This window comes from Gorilla gorilla, chromosome 6 (genome assembly GCF_029281585.2).
Source record: "Gorilla gorilla gorilla isolate KB3781 chromosome 6, NHGRI_mGorGor1-v2.1_pri, whole genome shotgun sequence".
NCBI classification, from domain to species: domain Eukaryota; kingdom Metazoa; phylum Chordata; class Mammalia; order Primates; family Hominidae; genus Gorilla; species Gorilla gorilla.
Window position 1 is genome coordinate 42,521,274 of NC_073230.2, and position 23,698 is coordinate 42,544,971.

The 23,698-nt window shown below is 35.9% G+C and overlaps 1 protein-coding gene and 1 long non-coding RNA gene across 2 annotated transcripts in view; one reads left to right on the forward strand and one right to left on the reverse strand.

The window, feature by feature from the left end:
• LOC101148570 (probable C-mannosyltransferase DPY19L2) overlaps positions 1–23,698 on the reverse strand; it is a 106,485-nt gene that overhangs the window by 22,172 nt on the left and 60,615 nt on the right. The window contains 7 exon segments of the mRNA XM_055347551.1: positions 774–948; positions 2,795–2,914; positions 4,200–4,224; positions 15,836–15,882; positions 17,731–17,802; positions 19,570–19,671; positions 22,065–22,145. Of these exon segments, the coding sequence (XP_055203526.1) occupies positions 774–948; positions 2,795–2,914; positions 4,200–4,224; positions 15,836–15,882; positions 17,731–17,802; positions 19,570–19,671; positions 22,065–22,145 (622 nt within the window).
• On the forward strand, positions 5,173–22,527 carry LOC129523811 (uncharacterized). The gene is made up of 3 exons (XR_008667448.2): positions 5,173–5,246; positions 5,954–6,002; positions 22,390–22,527. It is a non-coding gene; the product is annotated as an uncharacterized lncRNA (long non-coding RNA).

Here is a 23,698-nt window from a genome sequence, read left to right on the forward strand (position 1 = left end):
AGCTCAGGAGTCATAAGAAAATTTAAATAAATCATAGTGAAGAACTTGTGCCAGAGTAAGTTTCTAAATATCAAAAATAATCTTTGATTTACAAATTTAGTTACAGAAAATGTTATAGACTTATTCTCTGGAAAGGTATGTAAAAATATCTATCTGCTTGAGGTAGTTCTGAATAAAGACAGGAAGAAAAGAAGGTAAGCTAAAAAGAAAATTTTGGAGTATTTAGAAGTAGGATGTATAGTATCTCTGTGAGATGATTTAGTGAAGAAAATAGAATATCCAAGATTTTAACTCTTCTGCCAATGACCTGTTTTACAGAATTAGAGGAGACAGCACTGATGGGAGTGACAGAAGCAGTGCCGGTTAACTCCCCACCATCAAAAGTATCTTCTGCTGTAGCCTGGCACAAGGTGTGAAATTTCATTTTTAAAGATTTACTTCTTTGATTTGTCATTGTTATGGTTAAAATGCTATAATGCTGTCTGAGAGTTAAAGGACATAACTTGTGAAAAATCATTAATTTCCTGGTGCTAATTTAAATTCTTTGATAATTATCTGGGAGGGACTTAAAGGGGGTGCAAAATTGCCTTTTGGAAGGGTTTAATTGATTGACATTGCAATAGTCTGCTCAAAGTCTGTAAGAGTATGAATGCCTATCTGTAAATCTGTCATACACACATATATCAGAAATGACAATAATTATATATAGTATACACAAATGTGCCTGTGAGTATGTTTGTATAAAACTAGCATATAACCAAATACCTACACACCTGATGTGGTATTGTATTTGATCCACTGTAAAAGTTCTTCCTGAGGCAAATTATTAAATTCTCCTATTATGCTCCATTGATTACGGAGGTTTGCATAACCTTGTATTGACATCACTGTTAGAATGCCAAAGATAACATTATCAAAACGAACTCTGCGAAAAAGCCAGCCAAAGAGCTGAAACGAAAGAAACCATTTATTTCTAGTTCTTATATGAAGAGTACTATAGGATCAACAATAAATTCTCACCTTGTTACTCAAACCAACGTGAATTACCCTTTGATATCAGCACACATGTATACAGAATTATCATCTCCGATTGTTTCTAAAGCAACGGATATATTGGCATTACAGGGCCCAGGTGAAAATGGGACTTTCTCCTGGGAAGAATTAAGGAAGCTATACCTGATCCTTCTAGTACTAATTTACTACTAAGGATTAAAATAAACAAATCACAACTGTTGAACATCTTAGAACTAAATCCTTTCATCCTTGGCTGCCTTTTGTGGACATGGTTAGTAGACAGGGAAGCCCTATTAGCATGATATATATAGATTCTTCTCAGGAAAACAGGCATTATGATATTTTAAGGCTATACACTCATAATAAAAACTAAGTGAGGTGTTTGTAGAAGTACCTTAGGCCCAATATTCTAGCAATTTATCTAGTTCTTTTGTATGTTAGATAACACTGATAGAACCCCAGAATTTCTTATAGATTCTTCAAGCCAAACAGGACCATATTAGGGCAATTACTCTGCATCTACTCTGGTATTGGATGAGTATTTCAGGGTACTTTTGGTGAACCAGGAAACTCTTTTTTTTTGAGACAGAGTCTCACTCTGTCTCCCAGGCTGTAATGCAGTGGTGCAACCTCAGCTCACTTCGACCTCCACTTCCCGGATTCAAGCAATATTCCTGCCTCAGCCTCCTGAGTAGCTGGGATTACAGGCACACACCACCATGCCCGGCTAATTTTTGTATTTTAATAGAGACAGGGTTTCACCATGTTGGCCAGGCTGGTCTTGAACTCCTGACCTCAAATGATCTGCCCACCTAGGCCTTCCAAAGTGCTGGGATTTCAGGTGTTAGCCACTGTGCCTGGCCACCAGGAAACTCTTTTTTTTTCTTTTTCTTTTTTTGAGACAGAGTCTCACTCTGTCACCCAGGTTAGAGCGCTGTGGTGCGATCTTGGCTGACTGCAGCCTCCGCCTCCCAGGTTCAAGCGATTCTCCTGCCTCAGCCTCCCAAGTAGCTGGAATTACAGGTACTCGCCACCACACCCGGCTAATTTTTGTATTTTTAGTAGAGATGGAGTTTCACCATGCTGGCCGGGCTGGTCTCAAACTCCTGGCCTCAAGTGATCTGCCCATCTCGGCCTCCCAAAGTGCTGGGATTGCAGGTGTGAGCCACTGTGCCAGGCACTCTTACACAAACCTGAACTCTAAAAGGTTATGTTCATGGACAGGATATTAACAGAAGGGAAATGTTTGCCTAATCACTTGTTATAGAAATATCAATTAAAATCCAGAAATACTTTTCAAAGCCACTTGAAATTGCTTTTCTTGCTTATAGTGAATCATGAAGTGATATTTTTTTTTTTTTTTTTTTTTTTGAGACGGAGTCTCCCTCTGTCGCCCAGGCTGGAGTGCAGTGGCGCGATCTCGGCTCACTGCAAGCTCCGCCTCCTGGGTTCACGCCATTCTCCTGCCTCAGCCTCCCGAGTAGCTGGGACTACAGGCGCCCGCCACCACGCCCGGCTAATTTTTAGTATTTTTAGTAGAGACGGGGTTTCACCGTGTTAGCCAGGATGGTCTCGATCTCCTGACCTCGTGATCCACCCGCCTCGGCCTCCCAAAGTGCTGGGATTACAGGCATGAAGTGATATTTTAAATCATTTAACTTAGTTAAGTTAAAAACACTTAGTGTGTTTATATTTTGAATTAGTCAGCAAAGCCACGGTAACTACTAAGTATAGCTGCTATAGTTTTTATAGTATTGTTATACAAGAATGAATCCTTTACCTGTCGAGAGCATATCAAGGAAGCCATAACACACACGTGCGGCGTCAAAAACATCTTTAGCCTCATAATTAAAATGGCAAGGGCAGTAAACGCTAACAACTGCAATGTGTGAAAAGCCAGCTATAAAAACACAAATAAGACAAAATCACATTTTTACTTTTCATATTTTTAAATTAATGAAGTATATTAAAACTATATTATTCATTAAGACAAGGATCTTCTAAGTAATAAGCCTATCAGTATTCATTCAACAATAATTTATCGAATGTCTACTATGTTCCAGGTACTCTTCTGGGTGCTTCGGATATAGCAGTGAGCAATTTCTGTCCTCGTATTACATTTAACTACATTTAGTAATGAAAGACAGACAATACATAGAAATAACAAATAAATAAATCCATTACATAGTCTACTGTAAGGCAATAAGTGCAGCTGGCAAGAAAATGGAGCAGGCAGAGGAGCTAGGGAGAGTAGGAGGTGGTGTGAGGAGGTGGGGGACCAACACAGTGGGCCTCACTGTAAAGTGACAAAGTTACTAATGCATCCCTGATCCAAAAATCTGAAGTCTACAATGCTCCAAAATCTGAAACTTTTGAGTACCAATATTGATGTTCAAAGGTTATGCTAAAACAAATGCTCATTGAAGCATTTTGGATTTTGGATTTTCAGGTTAGGGATGCTCAACTAGTAACTACATTGTAAATATTCCAAAATTCAATAAAATCTGAAATCTGAAACGCCTCTAGTCCTAAGCATTTTGGATAAGGGATACTCAACATGTGTCATAAACTATCTCTATTAAGTTCAAATTCAGTTACCCACTCCTGTAAATTTGACCTTTACCTCAAGACCCACTTAAAGTTCTATCAAATAGGAAATATTTCCAGCCCACACTGATCTTTTCCTTTTTATGCCACAAAATAATTTTACACCATATAAAATGTTGTCTTATTTGTCTCCTTTGTAAAATTACACATACTGAAGGGCAGGAACATGACTTTAGTATCTTTTGTATCCTTCAACACTTCTGAGCTTGTCACTGACTGACGAGCAAATCTACGTGGTGGCAGATGGCCACCAGTCACAGGGCCAAGGGTGCCTGCCCTAATGGACTGTAGCTGATTAGCTCAGCAGGCTAGAAACCAAATGCTTGTTATTGTTAAATGAATGCAATTTAATTTAATTCTGTACTATAGTCATAAATCAGCCTTCTAGCTTTTAAATCCTTATTACTATTCAAAAGTAACAGCAGATGAAAGAGTGAGAAGGATCAGCAGAAATTTATCACCAATGCTGAACAACTCACTACTGATGGTGCATCAGCAGCAAGGTTATACCTTTGTCAATTACCCTCAAACTAGAATTTAATACACAAGTCTACCAGAGATTACAATGAAAGCTTTACCTCACTGTGTTCAAGGAGCTGTTTTCTAGAATAAAACAAAAATATTATCTGTTTACTGAAGGTCTTTTATACTATGAATACATAAAGATAAGCTTCATTTGTTTGATTTTAGATTTTTAAAATGTGACTATCTCTAAACTACTTAGGAACATACATAAAAATAAAAATATCAGATAATAGTACAAAAATTATAACAATTTAAAAGTCATAATTTATAGTCATCCTATTCAAGATATGTCAAAAATTTGTTCTTTGGTTAAGACAAAATAGATTTTACAGATCCCTGGAGATTGTACCTCTCATTAATAAATGAATAGGATGACCTTCTATTCAACCTATATATACAGTGTATACAATACTTTAGATGACCACTGTTAAACTTTTGAGTTATTTTCATTTTTCACAATTACAAATAACATGGACACTCATGCATAAAACTTTGTGAGCATCTCTGAATATTTCCTTAGCATAAATTTCCAGAAGAAAAATTATTGGGTAAAACATAAATATTTTTAGTTTCAGCAAAGTTGTCCCTTTACAAAATATTTATAGTACACCTACTGTATTCTAGGCACTGTGCAATGAAATGAATACCACAGTCCCTGCTTATCCTTCAATCCTCACTTTCCACAGTTTCAGTTATCTGTGGTCAACTGCAGTCCAAAAATATTAAATGAAAAGTTCCAGGAAATAAACAATTCCTAAGTTTTAAATTGTGCACCACACTGAATAGTGAAATCTCAAGTCACCCTGCTTCATCCTACCTGGGACATGACTCACCCCTTTGTCCAGCATATCTGTGCTGTATACGTCACTGGCCTGTTAGTCATGTAGTTACCATCTTAGTTATCAGATGGACTCTGGTGGTATCTCAGTGCTTGTTTTCAAGTAACCCTTTTCTGACTTAATAATGGCCCCAAAGTTCAAGAGCAGTGATGCTGGCAGTTGAGATATGTCAAAGAGAAGCTGTAAAGTGCTTTCTTTAAGGGAAAAGGTGAAAGTTCTCAAAAGAAAAAACATCATATGCTGAGGTTGCTAAGATTTACGGTAAGAACAAATCTACCCATGAAATTGTAAAGAAGAAGAAAAAATTAATGTTAGTTTTGCTGTTGCATCTAAAACTGCAAAAGTTATGGCCACAGTCCATGATGAGTGCTTAGTTAAGATGGAAAAGGCATTAAATCTGTGGGTGGAAGACGTGAACAGAAATGTGTTCCGATGGTGGCAATCACGTGTGTTACTCTCTGCAGTTTCAAGCATCCACTGGGGGTCTTGGGATGCGTCGCCCTGCAGATAAGGGCAACTGCTGTGCAGCATGGAGACAATACTTATCTTCATGGAGTTTATATTAGAGTAAGACGAGGTAGGAGACTGCCTATTTTATTGTTCTCTTGAAAAGACTGGGTATTTTACTTTTATGAAAGGCTTTATAGCCTGCAGGGGCATTCTAATATGGATTTTGGGGGTGAAGAGAGAAATAGGTGTGGAAAGTAAGTTCAGGGGTACAGAGACCCATAGGTTTTTTAAAAGAGAAGTCAGGGGAAGGTCTCTTAAGGTAGTAGTAGGGTCCAAATTATTCTATGTCCCTTGTAGCTCCTACCCTTTGTATGCAGTAATTTTTTTTTAAATCGAAGACAGGGGAAGGTCTCTTAAGGTAATAGTAGAGACCAAATTATTCTATCACCCTCGTAGCTCCTTCCCTGTGTATGCAGTTAACGGAGTGGGGTTTCCCCACTTGTCCCGAAATCTTCTAGGCACAACATATTCCTGTAGTGAGCTGCATGCAAGGAAGAAGCCTGGTAGGTGAGTAATTATTATAATCACCAAGAACCCTGAAAGTAACTACTGATACTTTATTTAAATCAAGTAGCTAATTAAAAATGTGAATATACAACCAAATCCCAAGACATGAATATCATGAAAAGGAAACATCAAAATAAATAAGCAAAAAACTTGACCTTTCATGAAGCAGCTAATGCAAATGAAAACTCCAATTATTGTTTTCACAGAAGTTTAAGAGGATAATGCATCCATATAATTAAAATAAGCTCCAGTGAAAAGGAGTTTTCAGAAATTCTAAGACAAATATATTTGCCTAATTTAAAGCCTCAAGAGAAAGTTGAAGAGCAAAATGTACACAGCTGAAGCTGACAGTATTAAAGACTCAGTGATGATATTCTCTGAGAACACAGAAAGAAAATAGATAATATGATAAAAGCAATAACAGAAATTCAAAAAAGAGAGGCTAAAGTGAAAGAATAAGAGAACAACACACACACATCACCCCTCCAAACCTTATGAATTTCCAGAGAGAAAAACTATATAGGAATTTTCATCTGTAATGCTCAATGCTAGAACACAAAGAAGCAATGTCAACAAAATGTTGAATGAAACCCACAAATATCTATTAACCAATCTATCAATCAAATATGAGGGCAAAATAAAGCCATTTTTCAGGTAAGAAAGCACCCAGAAAGCATGCCAATTCTACATGTCAAGGAAAAATAAATCAGTAAAATTTGAAGTCAAGTCCAAAGATTGCTGGTGTCTTTAATGTAAATGTTTAGAGACTTCTTAAAACATAACAGATAAGACAACAATCTAGAAAGTAAATTTCAGCATAACCTGGAAGGAGAGGGTGTCTAGGCAGGGACAAGTAGAAATATTCCAACAGCTCAGTGCTGAAACAAGCAGGTCTCTAGGTACAGAGCCTGAGTATGAATTCTGCCTCCACTACTCACTAGCTGTGTGCCTTTCAGAAAATTACTTACCTTCTTACTGGTTTCCTCATCTGTAAATAATGGGAATAACTGACTCCCTTCTCACAAGGTGACTGTGAGGATTTATTGAGTTAATACTGGTAAGAAGCTTAAAATACTGTCAGACACACAGGAAATAATAACTGTTAGCTACTATTGTTGGTGGTAACAGGTTTTAGATGCTGATGAATTCTTAATATCAAGATGAATATATTTGCTAATAATTTAAGAGAAACCACCAGGAAATATAGAAATGGTATATAGCTAACAATTCAGCAAGTATCAAGAAAACAATTTTTGAAAAGCATGATGAATAGAAAACAAAATCAGATGGCAGGGTGAAGTACAAACACAGCAGTTATCACAGTTAATATGAAAATGGGTTAAATTCACCAATTAGAAAACGAGTATTAGAGGAATTTGAATAGAAAAAATCTAACAATGAGAAATATACCTAAACCAAAATGTCACAAAAATGTTAAAAAAAAGCATAAATACAGGTAAACCAGGAAAATCTATAAAAAAGAAAGCAGAGGTGGCAATATTAATTTTACACAAAGAAAAATTTACAGCAAAAAACCACTAAGTAAAGCAAAGAATATCCTTTACAATAAAAGTACAATCCTATAATAATCATGCAATGAACAACAACACTATCTATATAAAGCAAACACTATTAAAATTATGAGACAATTTTGAAAAATTCATTTTTAATGTTGCATGTGAAGATAGCATTCTAAGAAAACAGAAAAAGTAGAAAAATAAGAGACCATTTAGCATAGCACTATTAATAACATGATATAACATGTAACTTTGAACTTCCCCTAAATAAGAAATGAACATTTAAAAAATCCTCAGAGCATTTACTAAAACTGAACATCCATCTCAATAAATAGCAAGTTAATTTTAAAGGCAAAATATACAACAGAAGAAACTAGTTAGACATTTTTAAAAATTATCATTATTATTATTATTATTGAGACGGAGCCTCGCACTGTTGCCAGGCTGGAGTGCAGTGGCAATCTTGGCTCACTGCAACCTCCGACTCCTGGGTTCCAGCAATTCTCCTGCCTCAGCCTCCTGAGTAGCTGGGATTACAGGTGCATGCCACCACGCCCAGCTAATTTGTGTATTTTTAGTGGAGACGGGGTTTCACCATGTTGGCCAGGATGGTCTCAATCTCCTGACCTCGTGATCCGCCCGCCTTGGCCTCCCAAAGTGCTGGGATTATAGGCATGAGCCACCGCACCTGGCCTAAAACTAGTTAGACATTTTAAGACATTCTTCTAAGTGATTTTGGATTAAATGATCAAAACTCAAATCACAGACCGCACAGAAATCAACATTAATGGTAATGCTACACACATCATGGGATACAGTGTGCATTTTCTTCAGAGAAAAAGTTATAACTTTAAATGTATTTACTAGGACACAACAATGATTGATAATAAATGATGTGAACTTTAGACACAGAAAAACAACAAAAGTGCACCAAAAGAAAAACTAAGGACATAAACATGTAAGCAGAGATTAATAAAATAGAGAACAACCTTCATACATATAAGGAATAAAACCAAAAGCTGGTTTTATGAAAAATCCAAAAAAGAATGACCTCGTTATGGACTAATGCAGCTGGTGACTTTCAGTTGAAGCCAATGTTCATTTACCACTTTGAAATTCCTGAGGCCTTTTTTCAGAATTATGCTACATCTACTCTGCCTCTACTCTACAAATGGGACAACAAAGCCTGGATGACGGCACATCTGTCACAGCATGATTTACTGAATATTTTAAACCCACTTTTGAGACCTACTTCCCAGAAAAAAAGATTCCTTTCAAAATATTATTGCTCATTGACAATGCGGCTGGTCACCCAAGAGCTCTGATAGAGATGGACAAGGAGATTAAGGTTGCAGGAAAGCAGGCTGGATCAAGGAGTCATTTCAACTTTCAAGTCTTGCTATTTAAGAAATATATGTCATAAGGCTATAGCTGTCATAGATAGTGATTCCTCTGATGGATTTGGGTAAATTGAAAATCTTCTGGAAATGATTCACCATTCTAGATGCCATTAAGGATATTTGTGATTCATGGATGGAGGTCAAAATACTGACATCAATAAGAGATGGGAAGCAGTTGATTCCAACTTATTTTCTACTTTATCTGTCATTTTCTTAGAATGTTTTCTTCTCATATAATATTAAAAATGATTCCAACCCTCATGGGTGACTCTGAGGGGTCCAAGACTTCAGCAGAGGAAGTCACTGCAGATGTGGTGGAAACAGCAAGAGAACTTGAATTAGAAGTAGAGCCTGAAGACGTGACTGAATTGCTGCAATCTCATGATAAAACTTTAATGGATGAGGAGTTGCTTCTTATGGATAAGCAAAGAGAGTGGTTTCTTGAGATAGAATCTACTCCTGGTGAACATGCTGTGAACACTGTTGAAATGAAAACAAAGGATTCAGAAGATGACATAGATTTGGTTGATAAAGCATGGCAGGGTTTGAGAGGACTGACTCCAATTTTGAAAGTAGTTCTACTGTTGGTAAAATGTTATCAAACAGCATTGTATGCTACAGAGCAATTTTTCACGAAAGGAAGAGTCAATCAATGTGGCAAACTTCATTGTCTTATTTTAAGAAATTGCTACGGCCACCTGATCAGTCAGAAGCTATCATCATTGAAGCAAGACCTTGTACCAGCAGAAAGATTACAACTCTAATGTACATGTCAGGATAGACATTATCCAAAAAAAAAAAGGTAGTAAGTGTTGGCAAGAATGTAGAGAAATTGAAATCCCTGCACAGGTGGAATTTCAAATGGTGCACCTGCTGTGGAATACAGGATGGAGGTTCACCAAAAAAATCTTTAAAAAATTAAAAGTAGAACTACCATAAAATCCAGTAATCCCACTTCTAGGTATTTATCCAAAACAGTTGAAATCAAAATCTCAACAAGATACTAGCACTCTCATGTTCACTGCAGTGCTATTCATAGTAGTCGAGATGTGGAAACTGACTAAATGTCCATCAACAGATGAATAATGAAAATGTGGCATACATAAACAATGGAATATTGTTCAGCCTAAAAAAAAAAGTAGGAAATTCTTCAATGTGAGACAGCATAGATGAACCTGAAGGGCATTATGCTAATCGAAGTAAGCCAACCCCACAAGATATATAATGCAAAATTCCACTTACATGAGGTATCTAAAATAGTCAAAGTCATTTTGACTATAAAAGTCAAATGACTATAAAAGAGTGAAAGAGTGGAATGGTGTCACCAGGGGCTGAGACGAGGGGAAATCGAGAGTTACTAGTCAACAGGCTTATAGTTTCAGTTAAGCCAGATGAGTAAGTTCGAGAGATCGACTATAGAATGTTATACATATAGTCCACAATACTGTATTATACAATTAAAAAATCGTTAAGAGGGTAGATCATATGTTAAGCATTCTTACCAAATTTTAAAAACAAGTGTAGTTATTAATAAGGAGAAAAAATATATAATAATCCCCAAAATATTTTTAAAGCCATTTTTAAAAAATTTAACATTCATTTTTTACTGCTTTATTGAGTTACAATTCACACATTATACACTTTCAACATCTATCTTTAATTTAATTTTTAAAATTGTCCTGGTTTATATAAACCAAAAGGAAACTTTTTTTTTTTTTTTTTTTGAGACAGAGTCTCACTCTGTCACCCAGGCTGGAGTGCAGTGGCACGATCTCAGCTCACTGAAACCTCGGCCTCCCGGGTTCACGCCATTCTCCTGCCTCAGCCTACTGAGTAGCTGGGACTACAGGCGCCCACCACGACGCCCAGCTAATTTTTTGTATTTTTAGTAGAGACGGGGTTTCACCATGTTAGCCAGGATGGCCTCAATCTCCTGACCTCGTGATCCGCCCACCTTGGCCTCCCAAAATGCTGGTATTACAGGTGTGAGCCACCACGCCTGGCCAAGGAAACTTTCTTAATGAAATAAAGGCTATCTATTATATACTAACAGCAAATGAAACAGTGAGACACTAAAGGCATTCTTCACTTTAGAGTCAGAAACAAAATAAGGGCAAGCCCATCCTCACTGCAATTCAGAGTTGTTCTGGAAGTTCTAGCTAATACACAAGACAAGAAAGTAAAGAAGTATAAATATTAGAAAATTATTACTATTTGTAGATTATATGATAACCTGCCTAGAAAATCCAGAGCATCAATGGAAAAACTATTAGAACCAGAAAGAAAGTTTGGTAACGTGGCTAGATAAAAACGTGTTGCAAAGAAAAAAAAAAAAAAAAAGTAAAGCAGCTTTCCTATAAACTAAAAGATCAATATAAGAGACAATCTAAAACAGACTCAAGTACAATGAGAATTGATAAGTGATAAAAGCTGACATTTGGAAAAAAGATTTATGCAATACTGTGATGGGACAATACCTCATTAGAGGGGGAAAGGTAGACTCCTCTATGTCACTATACCACAAAATTAATGCAAGAGTAATAAATAACCTATATGTGAATAGAAACTTATGAAAGAAAATATGAAAAAAATATTTTCATGTTTTTGGTTTAGGGAAGTGTTTCTAAGCAACATATCAACCCAGAAAAAATATATAACTGTGATTGTACAGAAATTTTGAAGTTCTACAAAGCAGAGACCATAAATGAACTATAAGTTGACATCTTGGAAGAAACTATGTAATACACATAAGAGACAAAATGTTACGTCTATGGAAAAAGCAAAAACATAACACGTGGCCGGGCACAGTGTCTCATGCCTGCAATCCCAGCACTTTGGGAGGCCCAGGTGGCTGGATCACTTGAGGTCAGGAGTTCGAGACCAGCCTGGCCAACATGGCAAAACCCTGTCTCTACTAAAAATACAAAAATTAGCTGAGTGTGATGACGGGTGCCTGTTATCCCAGCTACTCCAGAGGCTGGGGCAGGAGAATTGCTTGAACTCCAGAGGCAGAGGTTGCAGTGAGCCGAGATTGTGCCACTGCATACACAGCAGCAAGACAAAAAAAAAAAAAAAAAAAAACAAAACAACAAAAAAACAAAAAAAAAACCCCCACAAAACAACTTCTAAAGGTCAAAAAGAAACATAGTAAACAAACACATGAAAAGCTGCAAAACTCGACTGACAAAGAATTTACACAATAAAATGAATTGTTTTTACCTATCAGAAAAAATTAAAAGCTTGATAACGATGTTGGTGGAGTTGCAGAGAAATGGACACTCTCATCATTATAATTTCTCAGTTTTAACAAATTCTAAAATATGCAGGCCTCATAATCAGCAGTCCAAATTCAAATATTTTATACTATAGAAATACTTAGAATAAGTGTACCAAGATACACGAACCAGGATGTTCAATCCTCAAAACATTGGTTTTTTTATGACAAAAGTTATATATAATCTAAACTTTCATTGATATGGGAAAGGCAGTCATGCATGATGGTCAACAATAAAATCCTAAGACCATTATAAAATATAATGAAGATCAAGGAAGAGGCCCAAGACACACTATTAAATACAAGTAACAAGTTGCAGAATAAGAAGAATACAATTCTATTTTTTAAAAATATTGTGTTTCTATATGTGTTTTCTAAAATAAAACATACAAAGCTACTTACAATCAGCACCCAGGGGAGCAGATCTAAGAGAGGGGAGTATTCCCTCTCTTTCTGATACACTGGTTTTTCAGAATGTATTACTACTAGCCCCTGCTATTATTATTTTTGAGATTTAACCCGGAACCCTCTGCCCATACACAACAGGCCTGTCACTTTCAAATATGTAATCAATACATAGACTTCCATATTCTGAGTAATTATCTTCCATCCACTGACCCCTCCGAGTCTGTCGCTTCCACATTACACCCTCTGCAATATATGAAGACAGTTGCCACATACCCTTCAATCTTCTATTATCTAATTAAATATCCCAAGTCCCTTCATGCACTCCTTATGGGAACAGTGTCCAGGGTTCTCCATTCATTCTTTTTTAGAATGCCAAGACACATTTCCCTGGGCTCCATCTGTCCGGAACAATATAGAATGGGTCTATTATCCCCTTTATTTTGGAAACAATTTCAACAGATGCACCTAAGAGCTTAATTAGCTCTTCTGACAACCATACACAGCTGTTTATTAAAAATACAAGCATGGAGTACAGAGTTCATAGAAATTCTTTCTACTGTCTTCACAATTTTTCTATAAATCTAAAACTATTCTATAAAGTAGAAGTCACAAAATAAAATCAAATATTCTATTTACAAATATAAAATGTAACTTGAAAATTACTGTTAGGTACTATGCTCACTACCTGGGTACAATATACGCATGTAACAAGCCTGTACATGTGCCCCCTGCATCTAAAATAAAAGTTGAACACTAAAAAACATGTCATTTGAGATCATATTTCCCTCAGAAGGAAATTTTCTTCACAATTTACTTCTTGAGTCTTGCAGCAATTTACTTGTGTGTGACTGATATGATACATTTTGCTGGCATCTGCTTATGCTAGAGACATTACTAAAAGCATCCAAAAATGTTATACAATAAATAGTTTTAACAATAAGTTTAGAAGAAAATTCATAAATATTCAGGAACACAAATAATTATACCCCCTCTGAAACTTAAAAAAGAAAGAAAAAGAAAAGCCTGACCAACATGGTGAAACCCCCTCTCTACAAAAAAATACAAAAATTAGCTGGGCATGGTGATGCACACCTGTAGTCCCAGCTGCTTGGCAGAGCTGAGATGAGATGATCACGTGAGCCCAGGATGTCCAGGCTGCAGTGAGCAGAGATCATGCCACTGCACTCCAGCCTGGGTGACAGAGCAAGACTCTGTGAAAAAAGAGAAGAGAAGAGAAGAGAAGAGAAGAGAAAAAAAGAGAAGAGAAGAGGAAAGACAAGACAAGACAAGACAGAGAGAGAGAGAAAGAAGGAAAGCAGGAAGGAAGGAAGGGAGGAAGGGAGGGAGGGAGGAATTCCAAAAATTGCCAAGGTAATTTATAGATTCAATGCCATCCCCATCAAGCTACCAATGAGTTTCTTCACAGAACTGGAAAAAACTACTTTAAAGTTCATATGGAACCAAAAAAGAGCCCGCATCGCCAAGTCAATCCTAAGCCAAAAAAACAAAGCTGGAGGCATCTCGCTACCTGACTTCAAACTATACTACAAGGCTACAGTAACCAAAACAGCATGGGACTGGTACCAAAACAGAGATATAGATCAATGGAATAGAACAGAGCCCTCAGAAATAACGCCGCATATCTACAACTCAGGTTTGACAAACCTGAGAAAAACAAGCAATGGGGAAAGGATTCCCTATTTAATAAATAGTGCTGGGAAAACTGGCTAGCCATATGTAGAAAGCTGAAACTGGATCCCTTCCTTACACATTATACAAAAATCAATTCAAGATGGATTAAAGACTTAAACGTTAGACCTAAAACCATAAAAACCCTAGAAGAAAACCTAGGCATTACCATTCAGGCCATAGGCATGGGCAAGGACTTCATGTCTAAAACACCAAAAGCAATGGCAACAAAAGCCAAAATTGACAAATGGGATCTAATTAAACTAAAGAGCTTCTGCACAGCAAAAGAAACTACCATCAGAGTGAACAGGCAACCTACAAAATGGGAGAAAATTTTCGCAACCTACTCATCTGACAAAGGGCTAATATCCAGAATCTACAATGAACTCAAACAAATTTACAAGAAAAAAACAAACAACCCCATCAAAAAGTGGGCGAAGGACATGAACAGACACTTCTCAAAAGAAGACATTTATGCAGCCAAAAAACACATGAAAAAATGCTCACCATCACTGGTCATCAGAGAAATGCAAATCAAAACCACAATGAGATACCATCTCACACCAGTTAGAATGGCAATACTTAAAGTCAGGAAACAACAGGTGCTGGAGAGGATGTGGAGAAAGAGGAACACTTTTACACTGTTGGTGGGACTGTAAACTAGTTCAACCATTGTGGAAGTCAGTGTGGTGATTCCTCAGGGATCTAGAACTAGAAATACCATTTGATCCAGCCATCGCATTACTGGGTATATACTCAAAGGACTATAAATCATGCTGCTATAAAGACACATGCACACGTATGTTTATTGTGGCACTATTCACAATAGCAAAGACTTGGAACCAACCCAAATATCCAACAATGATAGACTGGATTAAGAAAATGTGGCACATATACACCACAGAATACTATGCCGCCATAAAAAATGATGCATTCATGTCCTTTGTAGGGACATGGATGAAATTGGAAATCATTATTCTCAGTAAACTATCGCAAGAACAAAAAACCAAACACCGCATGTTCTCACTCATAGGTGGGAATTGAACAATGAGAACACATGGACACAGGAAGGGGAACATCACACTCTGGGGACTTTTGTGGGGTGGGGGGATGGGGGAGGGATAGCTTTAGGAGATATACCTAATGCTAAATGACAAATTAATGGGTGCAGCACACCAGCATGGCACATGTATACATATGTAACTAACCTGCACATTGTGCACATGTACCCTAAAGCTTAAAGTATAATAATAATAAAAAAAATAAATAAATCTTTAGCTTACTGACTTTAAATTCTTATATTATAATTTATCAATTTAAACTTTGAGTTAGTTCACAAATATAAATATCTCCAAAACAAGTCCAAATACATATAAGAAATCTGTAAGAATAATATTTTTAAGGAAACATTTAAGTTTGGTTCATATCTCCTTTCTTAATCATAATGCTAAAATTTAATGCATATTCATTTGAAAAATTAATGTTATAGTATGTTATTTAATAATGGAATACTGTATGTTTTAAAAAGAATGATGATATAATTACCTTAGATAAATGTTTGTAGCTAAAACACACGAAATATCACGAACAGTCTGTGAATAGAATCAAATCAATGAAATTTTGTAAGGAATAGTGCAATATTTAAAATGCTCTGATTCATTTATATAAACACTCCGCCAAGGAAAGAAGTATTTTTTAATGTTTAAGGGAGTCCTCAGGAACAGGACAGTCATACTATAGATGCCTTCCTTTTCTCCTTCCGAGAAGTGACTTCACATCATTGAAAACTAAATGACCATCAGAAGTATCCTTGGGGTGAAAAATAAGCCGCAATAGGACAAATAAAGACTGAGGGGTTTATAAGAAAGCAGAAAGGAAGGAGTGAAACTTGGCTGGCTGCAGGGATGAGAGAGAGAGAGAGAAAGTGTGTGTGTGTGTGTGTGTGTGTGTGTGTGTGTGTGTATGAAACTTGGCCAGCTACAGGGATTTGTGTGTGTGTGTGTGTATGTGTGTATGCGTGTATGAAACTTGGCTAGCTGTAGGGATGTTTGTATGTGTGTGTGTGCGTGCGTGTGTGTGTGTGTGTGTATGAAACTTGACTGGCTGCAGGGACGTGTATGTGGGTGTAAGTGTGTGTGTGTGTGTATGCACATGCCCCTGCTAGTGCACATGCATAATTCAGGTTGTGGTGTGTCTGGAAACTAGTAATGTATTTATAAGTCTTGGATCTTAATTTTTTTTAATATAGCAGTTGCGGATCTAGCTATCAGTTTCTCTCACATTGCTGACTCTCCGCTGAATAGTTAATTCATGCATTGGTCCCTCTAAGTGGAGCCTTAGAAGAATAACTCGACATTTTGCCTTGATGGAAAAGAAGCAGGCCAGTAGAGAAAATCTTCATTCTAAGCCAGCATGGGCCAAAATGATGCAGGGCGGTAAACCTGCTCACATTTTACTCATTCCTCCTTGTTTCCTTTATCATGACTCTTTCCACGTGGTCTGCAGGGAACTGGATCGAGGGTGAAACAACAGAGATGTTGAGGGAGATACCTTTCTCACTCTTAAATTACTCACATCTCTGTGTAAACAAAGGAGTGAGAAGTGTGGCAACTAAAACTACATAGAGAAGATATGCAATTTGACCGTAAATACAGAAAACTCCTTTCAACAAGAACACAACTGGTATGGGGGTAGGGAAATTGTGTTATTGTTATCTGCTTAAAAGTATACAATAAATACATACTGGCTTAAGACTTGATAGCTTGTAAATAACATAAATAAAGATGGCTCAAGACTGTTTAAAAAAATACCCACTGTCTTTAACCATGCTTTTAGATAAAACTCCACCCAGACCAAGAAAACCTACCAGTGGTATTTTAAAGATTATTTTTTTCATTGAGATGTTCTTTTCTTCTGTCATGAAAACAGTGAACATGTAGAAAAGTATTTTTTAATTAGCTATACAAATTTCTTCTACGCAGGCCCACTCAAAACAGATCAAGACTTCACTGTGCTTTATATTTGAAAGATATTAACATTGTTGTCCCTGGACTTTTCTATCATAGCACCTATAAAAATTTTAATTCTTTAGACATTTGTGTGATTATTTGCTTCATGTTTGCACCCCCACCCCCAATAATCCAGGATTGTAAGTTCCAAGACAGGAGCGACCACATTTTATTTGTCCGGGTGTACCTACAATGTTAATGTAGTCCTTGATACACAGTTGGTGACTGGTATATATCTTTTGAAAGAAAAAATAAGAATACCTTTTATCATGGCTTTTTATAAAAAGATCGATGATGAAAGATCTAAACAAAAAGCAAACTTTTAGAGACAGAAAGAGTTCATCCTAAAAATAACATGGAATTCTGAGCAATTTGCATTATTATAGTCCTTATATTGATGCCAAAAACAAATAATAATCTGTTTAAAAATACCTTTTTAAAGATAAAACATGTAATCACCGTAACAACTGGAAGCAATAATGTCTTTGTGTATCTCAGTGGAGTCTGAAATATACCAAATTATTCAAAATAGTTACTTACAATTTTTACATTAAATTAGTAAACATCTATGTCAAACTAAGTGCCATGATAACATTCCTTAAAAGTAAAAGGTAAAATTTGTCATCAGCAGAATATATATTTATTGTCTTCCATGCCTTAATGAAATAATTAAAATTATAAAAATAGTTATAAAAAGTATTCCAAAAATTTAATGAAAAATTTATTTTAATAAAACTAGAATTGCTATATCTATTATGTTTTTCTTTTTTTATTTACATAATGCTAAGTTTTAAAATGCGTGTTTACCGATCCCTGGGTCCTACATTGTAACTTTCTGTACTACACAGCTCCATTATTTTCATTAGTGAAACTAGAGCTAAAAAGAAAGCTAACCAAAGTTAATTACTAAAACTATGAATAAGTACCGAAATAACATTGGCTAACTAATTCTGATGACCTGTTATTGTGATGATAAGGAGTAATTTACCAGGTAACTAAATTATACATTTCTTAAAAGCAAGAAACCAGTTCATTTTCCTCTTTGTCGTGCTATAGCAAACTGCCTCATGGATAACTAGTGGTCAATAATAGTTTTTGAATGAATGGGATGACTGGTTGGATGGATAAGAGAAGAATGTAAAATTTTATTATTTACCACTAATTCAGAATTCATAATGATTACACAAGGAATAATCAATCCAGTAGCAACTTTGTTATGTTCTATGAAGAAAATTAAGCTACAAATAGAGGAAACAGCCCTGGATTGAGAGTTCTAGAATCCATTAGAATCCATGTCCTGACCTTGGCTTGTGTGTGCCTTAAGCAAATCTTTTAAGCTTTTCTTTATCTGCAAATGAAAGAACTATATGGCATGGTCTCTAAGAGCCCTTCCTGATCTTGTGTTCCATGATTCTACAAAGAGGCCAATTGTTTTTTTCTTTTTTCTTTTTTTTTGATACAGAGTCTCACTCTGTCACCCAGGCTGGAGTGCATTGGTGCAATCTCAGCTCACTGCAATCTCCGCCTCCAGGGTTCAAGCAATTCTCCTGTCTCAGCCTTCTACTCAGGCTGGGACTACAGGCATGCACCAACATGCCTGGTTAATTTTTGTATTTTTAGTAGAGATGGAGTTACCACCATGTTGGTCAGGCTGGTCTCAAACTCCTGACCTCAAGTGATCTACCCGCCTCAGCATCCCTAAGTGCTGGGATTACAGGGATGAACCACCACGCCCAGCCTATATTTTAAAGCTTTATAACATTAACTTTTTAAAAAGAATAATACCTTGCATTTGTATAATTTAAAATGAATTTTTAAATGTTCATTAAAACTCATCAGTAGCATACCTTTCTTGATAACATCTTGTTAAAAATGTTATGATATTTGGGGTGTTAACTGTAATAAAACTGAATTTCTTAAAAACAGAAACAAGAATTTAGACTTTTTCCTGAATGGTCCCGTATTTCCAAGTGGCCTAGATTATTAAAAGTAATTGATTTGTAATAATAGTAATTATTATGGGTCATATAGTATGTTAAACACTCTTCTCCGATTATCTCATTTAACCATCATCAATAACTCTATAAGATAGAGGCTATCTTTTTTTTTAACAGACAAAAAAACAAGTGAGGAAGGTAGATTAGCAAAAGTTACAGTAAAAAAAATAAAATAAGTTGACTGTTTCTGTGCAAAAATTTTGAGTTTCAGATTTTAAAAAAACCTAGAGCAAAAACTCATATTAGTAAAGAAGGAAAAAAGAAACATTCATACTGCTTTTTCCATGAAGTCAAATTCGGGAGCACAGGTGTATATTAAAGTATCAAAATCTGTATACCTTAAGATTCTGGCTGCTATAAGATCACTCAGGCGAATCTGGGAGAAAATAAAGTAAAATGAATTAAAATTACACAAATGATTATAGCCTATAGCCAGTAATACTTTATTGATGTAAGAATAACAAAGTTTATAGAGCAGATAAATCCAATGTATTTAGACATCCCTCTAAGAAAACAAAAAACTACAGTGAACCAAATATACCATGTGCTGACTTCTCAAGATAACTGAAAATAAAGAGAAATATCATGAAAAATGAAAAGTAGAAAGAAGTCAGAAAAAATAAAGAGAAGATGATAAAGAGTGAGCTAAAATCAATATCTGCTGAGAAGAAACCACCATGTAGTTAATTACATTTTATAATAAGACAATTTATCATGAAAAACTATTTTACTTAATCTCTTTCAACATACATTGTAGGTCATAAGCTTTCTGTGCACTGTCATTTTCACAAAGCCTCGCAGACTGATTACAATATTTGGTACTTCTTGATGTTTTACAGACATATATTCAAACCATTGAATATGAGACCTGATCCTCATAAGAATTACAACAATTATACATACCACTTTTATCTTTGACTTAGCTATTTGATCTCCAAGGCTAAAAGTAGATACCAACAACCAAACCCAATGCAGAACTTCTATTTTTCTACTGATTATTTACAACCTGCTCTTGGTGAGACAATTATTTTTCCACAGCATCCTCAGAAGGCCAGAAAAAGGAAAATATTTGGCAAGTAAACTCTTAATTCAAATTATTTTATAGTGACAGAAATTATTTTATAACAAATTTGATGATTATGAGTGGTTTTCATTCAATTATTTTTCCTAATCTACCAGTACTCAAGGATAATTTAGAGTTGCACTTTATTTTTCTAATTTAGAATAGGCCTGGTGACTAACAGTAATTTAACCAAACCACTATAATTTCAGGTATTCCTCCTAACTGTCACATAAAGGAAGTCACTCAGGACTACCAAGGAAGTGTATTTGCATTTTTTTTTTTTTAATTTGTAGGGCAGGCATGGTGGTTCACACCTGTAATCACCAGCACTTTGGGAGGCCAAGGCAGGCGGATCACTTGAGGTCAGGAGTTTGAGACCAGGCTGGCCAACATGCTGGAACCCCATCTCTACTAATAATACAAAAATTAGCCGGGTATGGTAGCACATGCCTATAATCCCAGCTACTCAGGAAGCTGAGGCATGAGAATCGCTTGAACCCAGGAGGTGGAGGTTGCAGTGACCCGAGATTGGCCACTGCACTCCAGCCTGGGTGGCAGCGTGAGACTGTGTTTCAAAAAAATAAAAATTAAAAAAAAAAAGATTTAGATTTCTAAAGAGCTGGGGGTCAATGTGAAGTAAGGCAACAAACATAATCATGAACAAACTTAACAGACAAATAAATAACTTAGAAGGTCTAAATAAAGTTTATCACAAGACATATATAATAAAGTTAAAAACAATAAAAAGGAAAGGAGAATGGGGAAATGTGTCAGACATGCCAAAGAACAGCAGTAACAAATAAACTAATAAACCACCATGCAAAACTAGCAATAAATGGCAAATGTTTACATTCAGAAATTTTATTTAATATAAACATGTTGCATGTTATATTGCATAGAGATAGCATTTGACCTTTTAGAGAAGTAATACTATAATCTCTTGCCAAAGTACATAATTTCAGCATCAAACAGGGCCCTAATTGGATAGCATTAAATGAGGTAAATTTCAAAATTGATTATTGTATGATATACTCATGTATGCTTATTTCTAAACAAAGTGCTAGAAATAAAAAGTAGATTCATGCATTGTTTTCTATTCCCTAAACCAGTTAGTTAAGCAGGGACTTAGGCCTTGAAAAGGGCTACTCTTTAAAACATTAACAAACAGAAATACTACATGAGAGATAAATGCTCTGCATTTATTTCCTAGAAAATGAAAAGATCAAAATTTTTTAACATTCTCTTTTTATATAACAAGAAAGGCCTTAAAACATCAAATCATACATTGATTTTAGTCCATAGTTATAAATAAATAAAACAATACTGAGATTTTAAGAGTTCTATATTTTCAAAGCTGGGGACAGCCTCCCATATGTTAACATCTGCAATAAATGGATAACTTATGATGTAAACAACTAATTATTTGTATTTTAACTGAAATATAAACAAATAACTACTTAACAAACTATTAGTATTTTTTTACTAAAAGGGCAAGTCAGCATTCATGAATATTTTTTCTTTTTAGTGGGTTGCAAAGATCACTGAACTGCAAGACTTTATTGTTGACTCTGCCAATAACTCATCTAGAGACCTTAAAGAAGGCACTTAACCTCTGTAAAATGAAGAGATAGGAATAGATGGTTTCAAAGTTTTCATTCAGCTACATATTTATAAGAACTTTTATGTTTTAACTAAAAAGTACTTACGTGGTCTGAAACGCCTAAGATTTTAGATGTCAGAAATTTCAAAATGATTGTTCCACACCACCAGGCACTACCTTGAATTAGCTAGAAAATAAAATAGAAGTCCAGTATTTAAAACTACAAATCACCCAGCTAAAGTATTCAATTATATCTATAAATGACACAGAAAATATTTAATTATGTGAGGTATAAATGGTGAAGTTTTTTTAAAAAAGTTCCTTTAGAAAATCTTGTTTAAAAGCAAAGAATTAAAACTGATGACACTGGTATAAAATATATAGCAACACTAGAATTCTACATATCCTAAATCTTTTTTTTTTGTCTTAAGGAGTGAAAGGTTAATAGCCAAGAAAGAAAGAAGGAAGAAGAAAACAGCTCCCCGTACAGAGACAGAGGAAGGGGGAATTTGAACAAAGAAAAAACCCCGTGTGCGTCGGAAAAGTGGCTGCTTATACGTATCCTAAATCTAAAGGAAGTTTTTTTTTTTTTTTTTGAGACGGAGTCTTGCTCTGTCCCCCAGGCCGGAGTGCAGTGGCGCAATCTCTGCTCACTACAAGCTCCGCCTTCCGGGTTCACGGCATTCTCCTGCCTCAGCCTCCCGAATAGCTGGGACCACAGGCACCCGCCAGCATGCCCGGCTAATTTTTTGTATTTTTAGTAGAGACGGGGTTTCACCGTGTTAGCCAGGATGGTCTTGATCTCCTGACCTCGTGATCCACCCGCCTCGGCCTCCCAAAGTGCTGGGATTACAGGCGTAAGCCACTGCACCCAGCCAATCTAAAGGAAGTTTTAAAAGGTTACTTCCTTTTGATTTCTGTTAAGAAAAGGGAGTGTTTATATGTTTGTTTCCAAATATTATTTCTCAGCTGAAAATCCATTTTTTAAAACACTACCTTAAAAGTTCTTCTACCACTCCTGTGGAAATATATGAGCCCATCTTCAAGAAATAACAGTTTGAAATGTGAAAACTTAAGCTTTCCTTTAAGAAAGAGGAATATGAACTAGAACGGCAATGAGGCTTCTGTGTTGTTGTTGTTTATTTTTTGACTAGCCTTGATTAAAAAGGGAACAATTGTGTACTTCTGGTTAGCCTGGGGAAAGTTACAGCAGCCTAAATTCAAATCTCTGCATATATGAACCAACAAGTAGAGCAATACAACCACATACATGGCAAAAAACTTCAAATTACCTATGAATCGAAAAGGAGGCAACGAATCTATAGAGTTATACCTCAAGTCCCTGACCTAAGCCTTTGCAGAGAATGAGGGGAGACCCATAGAAGGATAAAGAAGAAAAGGAAAGACAGGGGTCAAAATTGGAAATAAAATAACCCAAGAAAGAGAAAAGTCCATCCTATGTGTAAAAAGAGCTCTGGGAGATTGGTAAATGGGAGTACAGAGCAGGGCCTAACAGTGACTAGAGACAAAAACACTGATGTTAGAAAGGCATCATTTCTGGAAAGAAAGGAGGATAAAAAGGGGAGTGCAAGAAGGAAAAAGTATCCAGCAGGAAAAATGAGAACCCAAACCAAAAGACTATCCATCACTACTGCCATCATGCACAAAAAAAGAAAAAAGTTATTCATTGAAAAAAATCACACTATGCTACATTTTCAGAAGAGGTTTGCACTTGGACTA